Here is an 8,372-nt window from a genome sequence, read left to right as displayed (position 1 = left end):
ATTAAAATCGCCCATGACCACTACATCCCTTGATTTCAGTGCCTCTCACCCTGTATAAAGAGGGGGCTAGAAAAGGTGCCTTAAACCTCGTCAGTCTCATTTCACCTGACTGGAAAACTGCATCCAGTGAAATAACTCTATCTGTGGTCCAAATGAAGTAATGAAGTTTGCAACCTGAGATGTCTTCAACCTTAATAGTGACCAGCTAGAGGAAAGGACAGTACTTATGGTCAGAGAACTTGCACAATTTGTTATAGACATTGCTGAACTCAGTGAGACCAAATATTCAGGAGAGAGGCAGCTCACAGAGCATGGTGGTGGCTACACCACCTGTTTTTGGAAAGGAAAAGATGGATATATCCATGGTGTTGGATTTACTGTCAAGACCAAGATTGTTACTCAAGATGCTGGAATGTCCAGTAGGCATCAGCAAGCACCTCATCTTCATGTTTCACTGATCAACAGGAAACATGCAACAGTCATCAGTGCATATGCCCTGATCCTTAATGAAGCTAACAAAACAGAGAGAGAATTATTTTCTGAACTTGACCAAGTCTTGTCATCTTCAGGGATCCTGGTTTTCTCTGATAAAAGCAATCCCCAATCTTGGGGTTAAAAAGTAACCTAAAATCCACATTTTTCCATGATCAAAATGAAACATCACTATATACATACTTATGTATTAGTGGTGTTTCACTTTAATCGCAGAAAAATGTGGCTTTTGGATTATTTTTTATAACCAGAAAGTTGGGGATTTTTATCAGAGAAAACCAGGATCCCTGGTCATCTGTCCCCAAAGAAGAGAAGTAAATTCTTCTTGGTGATTTTCAATGCTAGAGTGGGTGCAGAGTCTGAGCTATGGAAAGGAAGGGTTGGAGAAAGTCAATTCAAATGGAATTCTTCTCTTGAGCAAGTGTTAGGAGCATGATCTCATCACCACAAACTCCCTATTCTGACCAAGTAACAAATGGAAGACATTATGAATGCATCCCTGCTCAAAACAAAAGCACCTGATTGACTAGGTCAGAGTATGTGCCCTGGGACCATTGCGATGTCTGTATCGCCAAAACTACAATCAGTGCAGATGTCTGCTGAACAGATCATCATTTAATACATTCCATTATGTTCAATCATACTGCCTCCAAATTATGTAAACAAAATAAGAGGCTCAACATTGAGTGCTTGATGGACCCTGCTAAAAGTGATTATCTACAGCAGTGCCCTCATGAGAAACTCTGACCTTCCTGATGATCTTAACACCATTGATCAGTGGGAGAATCTCAAGAAAGGCATCCATGAATCTCAGAGCTTCTCTACAATGGAACATCAAGACTGGATTGATGGGAATGATAGGGAACTTCAAGCTTTTATTGACAGGAAAAGGAGAACCTTCAAGGTTTGGAAGAATGATGTGAACCCCAAAAAAGAAACAAGGCATTTATCACCACATTAAAGCTCAGAACCAGGGGAAGATTCAACAGTCAAAGAACTATTGGTGGGAGAACAAAGCAAGAGAGAGCAGAGAGACTTCCTGGTGACTTGAGAGATGCTAAAATTATAACTATATTCAGAAAAGAGATAGATCAGGCTGTAGCAATTACTGTGGTATTGCACTCCTGTTAATAGCTGTGAAAATTCTTGTCCACATTCTCATCAATAGATTCACTCTCCTTGCTGAGTCCCAGTGTGCTTTCACATCCCTCAGAGGTACAATTTCAGCCTACTCAGAGGTGCATATGATCATTTATTGCTAGACAGCCGTAGAGGAAGTGCTGCAAGCAACAAAGATATCTTTTCATAGCCTTCATTGATCTAAAACTCTTGATTCATCCAAAAGCCAACTCCAGTGAAATATCTTGATGAGATTTGGATGCTCACCAATATTTGTTGCCATAATCAGACTTCTTCATGACAACATAATTGTCCTAAGTAATGGCTTGGAAGTGGCCCTTTTCAGTATTAGAATAAAACAAGAATTTTTTCTTCCATTTATGCTGGGTTTTTTGTTGTAGCCATGTTGGTCTAAGGACATAGGCAGGCAAGGTTATTTGAGTTGACTCTTTTCTACCTTATATTCTATCACTGTAATGTCTCCCTTTGGCTTTTTCCCTCCTGCTTTTTTCCCCCTCCCTTACTTGCTTTACCTTTTGTCTTTCTAATTTCTACCTTATTTACATTTTCACTGACACCCTGCCACACTTTTAGCTTCTCTCATTCCTTAGTCTCACACCAGCAGAGACTCCCTATGGCTGAAGAAAAGAGACTGAGTCCGAAAGCTTGCCAAGAACTTTTTTCCAACTACTCAGTTTGTGTAATAAAAATATCACATCTACTCAAACAACCTTGCTTGCCTTTATTCCATTTATACTACAGCTATTCTGCACCTTGTTGCTGATAGACTACCATCTGGAGTCAGCATCCAGTATTGCATGGATGGAAATCTCTTTAACATCAGTTGGTTATGTTCCAAATCCAAGGTAACCAACACCTCCAGTATGTCATCAATATGCTGATGATTATGTTGTGCATGCTCATTCAATTGAAGAGTTTCAAGTCATTCTTGATTGCTTCTGTGAAGCATATGAAATACTTAGATCAGCACCAACTTAATGAACATCAAGATACTTTACTAGCCTACCCCAAACCAATCAGCTGCTCTTCCACAAATTACACTTGGAGGATCATCCTTGAAGAATGTTGAGCATTTCTCCTCTTTGGATAGCTACTTTTCCCAAGAAGTAAACATAGATGACAATATTCAAGACTGGATAAAATCTGCCAGTGGTGCCTTTGAACATCTTTGAAATCATGTCTTTGATAATGACATCAGAACCCAAACCAAACTTCTCATGACCAGGCTTTTATTGTTCCTACCCTGTTGCATAAATATGAAACTTGGATGACATATTTGAAATACTTGAAAGCCGTGGAATGTTACTATCAGTAATATCTTCAGAAAATTCTCCATTTCAGGACATAGGAAGGACAGAAGAATGAACTCTAGCATTCTGGCTTAAGGAAATACCACCAAAATTGAAGTAATGTTTATACAGGACCAACTCCATTGAAGAAGACATTTCATAAGGATGTCTGACAATAGGCCCCCAAACAGGTCCTATACCACCAGCATACCAATGGTCACTGCTCTAGAGGTGGGCAAAAGAAGAGATTCAGGACCTCTCAAAAGCCAATCTGAAGAAATGTAATATTAACATGAATACCTGGGAGACTCAAGCACTAAATTATTCCTACTGGCACTGTTATCTATGACAAGGCATTGATCATTTCAAGAAAACTTGTATCACTATGGAGGCAGATGGATAAGAAGGACAAAAGGAAAGAGCTGTGACCTGATGTCATCAGGATCCACTACTTCCTCCTGGAACTATTTGCCATGTCTGCAGGTGAACATGTGGATCTTGGATTGGCCTCTTCAGTCATTTCTGGACTCATCAATGAGTTCTCTGTTGAGTGGAACACTGTCATCCTCTTACCAAGGGATTGCCACCACTGATGAAAAATCAGAGTAGCTATCCACACAGAAGAAGGTTATCATTGGCTTAACATAAGCTGTTAAAAGGAGTTCAGCCTACAATTTGTTTCTACTAGGGGCCTGTGCTGGCTTTGCCATAAAGTATTTGTTACATGTTTAGGCATAAAATGGGTGCTGAGAGTGCCGAACTTGATTATAGTTGAGCATTTCCTGGAGCTAGCTGAGAACTACCTGAAATGGAACAGTCCCCAGCCAGATCCAGGTTGCACATGCAAACTTCCCCAAACAGCCTTGTGCTGGCTGGGAACTGTTTTTGCCTGGGGCAAGTCCCAGCCAGCACCAGGCAGGGTGGGGAACTGTTCCCATGCAGGGAGTTCCCTGCCCTAGCTCCGTGATTACAGAGCAGTGCCTGGGAGATTGCTCCCTGCCTCCGCTTGGTGATTGCAGAGCAAGGATAGGGAGCTCCCTGTTGGCAGTGCAAGGGGACATTGTCCCCGCTTGACTCCAGTGGCAGACCCCACTTTGGGAGCAGGCAGCTTCTGGGGGCAAGGAGCAATTTCCTGCCCAGCTGACCAGAAGCAAATTTGCTCCAAGTCAGACATCTACATGTATCTTAATGCATAGTAATCACTTGCCAGTTAATTTGCTACTTGAATTTGCAGGTAGCAAATTAACTCCTGAGTAGAGCAAATTACTGTGCAGTTAAGGGTCTCTGTGTATAGATGGTGATGCTTAGTACACAGTAATTTAGTTTGCTACACAGTAAACCAGCTCGTGCAGACATGCCCATGTGTTCCTCTTTCAGTGTATTGCCATCTCCCAAAAGGCTGTTTAATATTCCATGCCCAGTAATAAGGTGAAAAACATCTGAGTGTTCTGGCGCAAGGCGGATATAATTTCTGTAATGTCTTGCAAGCCAGAACTGACAGGAAGGAAAAGGCAGTTCTCTGAATAGGGCCATATATTTGGGAACATGTGTCAGTTCTGTACTTGTGAAAGCTGATAACCTCATATCTTTGTTTCACCATGAAAGGCTAGTTTTGTGTATTAGAGAGAGAGAGCTCGTGGTATCTCTCTAGGTCCTGAGAGATTTTTTGGTAAATATTCTGCATAGGTTTTGGCTTTTTTTTTTTTTTTCTTTTAGGGTAAAGGTCAGTTTCTCTGGAAACCCTGCTGCTTCTGGCTATGTACACACATTCTTTACTAGCGGTGGACTTGAGCAGTACACTTTTTTTTTTTTTGCAGGTGTTTTCTATAGTTTTGCCTGTGTTTTCTATAGTTACGATTACAGCATATAGTCTCCCTAAAGTAGACTTCAGCTGTCTGGTAAATGGATCTTTATACTGATGCTTTGCAGGAGGCTTTTTTATGTTTGGAGTACTTGTATATGGATTTTAACGCAGCTTAGAGTCTGAGTTTGTTTTTGGTGATCTCATGTAGAGTAATGTGCTGGAATGAAAACATGCGCAACATGAATTAACGCCTGGTCATGTTTAATTGATTTTGTCCTACAGGAGAATAAAAAGATGTATGTAATGATTATTGTATGCTGTTTTAATTATGAGTGCCTTGGTATGATGCTTAGGCATGTGCGCCTAACATTTTCCATTCTGATTGGTGTAATTCCTCTGGAATTTAAGCTAAAAAAGCTTGACTAATGTATATCTATCATATTTATTGAATCTAAAACAGCTTTCAAGTTAAGACAACCCCCCAGTAATTAGATTCTACATATGGAAAATGTATAAATTTGTTTTCATATTTCATAGACATTACGGCTGGAAGGGACCTCGGAAGATCATCCAGTCCAGCCCCATTAGGGCAGGAAGTCAGCTGGGGTCGTAGGATCCCAGCAAGATAAGCATCCAATTTGCTCTTGAAGGTGTTCAATGTAGGTGCTTGAACAACCTCCAATGGCAGGCTGTTCCAGACCTTGGGGGCTCGGACAGTAAAGAAATTCTTCCTTATGTCCAGCCTGAAATGGTCTTGCAGTAGTTTATGACTGTTCGACCTCATCATCCCTTGGGGCACTCTGGTGAACAAACGTTCCTCCAGATCCTGGTGGTCGGGATTTGTTATAGTTTTACAGGGGTAGAATCTAATTCTTGAAAGGTCATCGTAAATGTATCCCCCTATTGCTTTCCCCCCTATTGGTGGGGGAAAGAAGTAGCAGAGCAGTAGATGGCAGGGTGTGGCCAGCCCCCTTGCCATCTTCCCCCACACTTCTTGTCCCTGCCCCCCCTCCTTTCTCCCCCTCAGCCTCTGTGCTCCTTCCACACCCTCTGCCCCCTTCAGCATTTTCTACTTCCCACAGCCTTTGCCTCCTTACTCCCACTCCTCCAACTACTGTCATATGTGGCTATGGCTTCATTCCCTTCCAGGACACAGAGCACATGGAAGTCCCAAGGAGCTGCTATCCTGGTGATTGGCCAGACAGGGGACAGTGTCCATGTGCTCTGTCCCCAGGATGGATCCAGAGCTGCACTTCACAATAAGAGTAGGGGAGGGTGTAAGCAGCTGCTGTGGCTCTGACTCTGACCCTAACTCAGGCTCAAGGCCAGAGTCAGAGTTGTAGCAGCCACTGCAGCTGCCTGCTCTTTCCTCCCTCCTTGTTCTTGATCTAAGATGAGGGGCTTTTTCCCTCATGCTGAAATAAGCCCTCATCTTGGATGAGGGTCGTAAGTAAGGTGAGGAAATGCAGCAATTTTATTTGCATGCATGGTGCAGTGTGCAAAAATGCAAGTTTTTGTGATAGTGCGGGAAATAAATACAAGTAAAACATTGTAGAGAAAACATTAGCTGTTATCACAAGTATCTTTGAATAACTGAGAAACCATCATGTGAAACCTCCTTCAGTTTAGGCAATCTGACTCAACAGGTGACTTTGGAGAACTTTTACTTATTACAGAAAAATTACCAAGATGTTTTTTCCTGTTGCCTCCTCCATTTTGTCACTTACAACAATTACTAAGAGTGAAATGATCCATTTTTTTCTTGGTCTATGCTGCTGTGAAATATGTCATGCCTCTTACCTGCACTAGTATGAAGCACTAATGAAGTATCAAATAGTTTTCTTAGTTGTTTGGAGGAGAGGGCATAGACAACCCCAAGATAAAGGTCACTGTAAAAAAAAAAAAAAAAAAAAGCAAAAAAAAAGCTTTCTCTTAGTATATGTTTTGATGAATACTTCATATCTTCATCTTTATTTCATTACCACCTAAATTAATATCAGAACCAGTCTAATTGAGCCAGCTGATGATTCAGCAAAGTACTAACTGAGGAAATTGTTGGCATGAGTAAGATTGTGAGCATGACAACCATATGCTTTCTTTAAAATATTGTGCATCTTGTATACATCTGCAAACTTCTAAAGAAATAAAATATTTGGTGGTAATGCAGAAATGCTGATTATAAATAAGTAGAGCAGTTTTTATGTAATTTTCTTTTAGGTGTTTTAAGCTGAACTTTTTGTAGTGAAACATCATATAAAAACGGAGCTCTACTTATGAGAGAAATTGGCTGTTAGGGCTGTGCGAAGCTTTGGTCTGTGATTCCATTTGGCAGAGATTCAGCCTGATTTGGTGGCTGAATCTCTGAATCTGAATTGAATCATGAGACCCTTTAATCTCTCCGTATCAATTTGGAGAGATTCAGAAAGATTTGGTGATTCAGACATAGACACAGCTTTAAGTGTTTTTTTTCTACATAACTCAAGGTACCAGGCAGCTCATGAATGCTGAGATGCTGGGGCGGATGGAGTGTCCCATGGGACCACGGGAGGGGGTCCCCAGCATGTTCAGCAGCAGACCCGGATGTGGACCAAAAGCACTTCTGGTCCATTTCTGGGTCAGCCAGAGAGCATACAGGGGGGGCCGTCTGCCACCTTGGGGTGGCAGATTGGCTGGGTGGGATCTGGGGGCCCCTTACAGCCACTCGCTGAGCTGTGGTGGTGCGGGGGGCCCCCCAGCATGCTCAGTGGCAGACCTGGAAGTGGACCAGAAGTACTTCTGGTTCACTTCTGGGTTAGTCACCAAGCACGTGGGGGGCCCTCATGCTCCTGTGGGATGCTCCATCCACCCCAGCATCGCCGCATTCATGAGCCACACCTGGTACCTCGAGGTATGTAGAAAAAACATTTAAAGCTGTGTCTATGGGCAAACTGACCCTCCAAATCAGCATTGAATCTTCAGATTTGGATTCAGCCGAACCGAATCAGGGACAGTGATCCGAATCAACAATCAAATCACTGTCCCCAATTCAGGCCGAATCTGAATTTGAATAGAATATGGCCCGTTTTGCTCACCCCTATTGACTGTGTGGCTAACGCAAGTAGAGTCACACTTTAGAGATAAGGTTCTAGTCATGTTACAGACTTCTTTTATGATCTTTAGCAAGACACTTACTTTCTTTGTGCCTTATTTCACTATCTGTAAAAATTGTGTAGCCTTTCTTTCCCCAGTCCTGTCTATTTAGAGTGAAAACTCTTTAGGGCAGGCAGCTTGTTGCAGTGCACTCAGGTGCCCTGCGCCTGAAAGCGGATACAGCTCAGGAGAGACCCCTAGTAGTAGGAAGGGGGAGGCTCAGCTGCCAGTCATCAGGGCTGCACAGGTGCTGGTTGCCAAGGCAACCAGTAAAACCAGCTGACAGGAAGGGGCAGGGCTTAGCCCTTCTTAAGCCCAGGTAGGAGGCTGTGGGAGTAGGAACTCAGCTAGGACAGGCAGAGGGGAGAACTCTGGTGGTATGAACATCCCCTGGTTACTGCTGGGGGTTGGGGAGCCCTCTCTCCCTCACTCCCTAGTAGGGAGTGAATCTGGTTTGACTGGACGGTCTAGTTTTATGTTGTAGTCCAGGGGCTTTGTGTTTTTATGTTCATTTTTTT

The 8,372-nt window shown here is 42.7% G+C and overlaps 1 protein-coding gene across 3 annotated transcripts in view; it reads left to right on the top strand.

Moving 5' to 3' along the window:
* Positions 1–8,372, top strand: part of BCKDHB (branched chain keto acid dehydrogenase E1 subunit beta) — a 395,605-nt gene that overhangs the window by 200,516 nt on the left and 186,717 nt on the right. For 2 of the 3 annotated variants that reach the window (XM_019520436.1, XM_019520438.1), the window contains exon 10: positions 4,755–4,819. The exons of the other annotated variant lie outside the window; for it this stretch is intronic. In XM_019520436.1, coding sequence (XP_019375981.1) covers positions 4,755–4,819 — 65 coding nt within the window. The remainder of the gene's footprint in view (positions 1–4,754; positions 4,820–8,372) is intronic. 3 annotated transcript variants of the gene reach the window in all.

Source organism: Gavialis gangeticus, unplaced genomic scaffold, assembly GCF_001723915.1.
Source record: "Gavialis gangeticus isolate Ggan-Ray unplaced genomic scaffold, GavGan_comp1, whole genome shotgun sequence".
Lineage (NCBI taxonomy): Eukaryota > Metazoa > Chordata > Crocodylia > Gavialidae > Gavialis > Gavialis gangeticus.
Note: the sequence above shows the minus strand (reverse complement) of the source record. Positions and strands in the feature narration are given on the sequence as shown.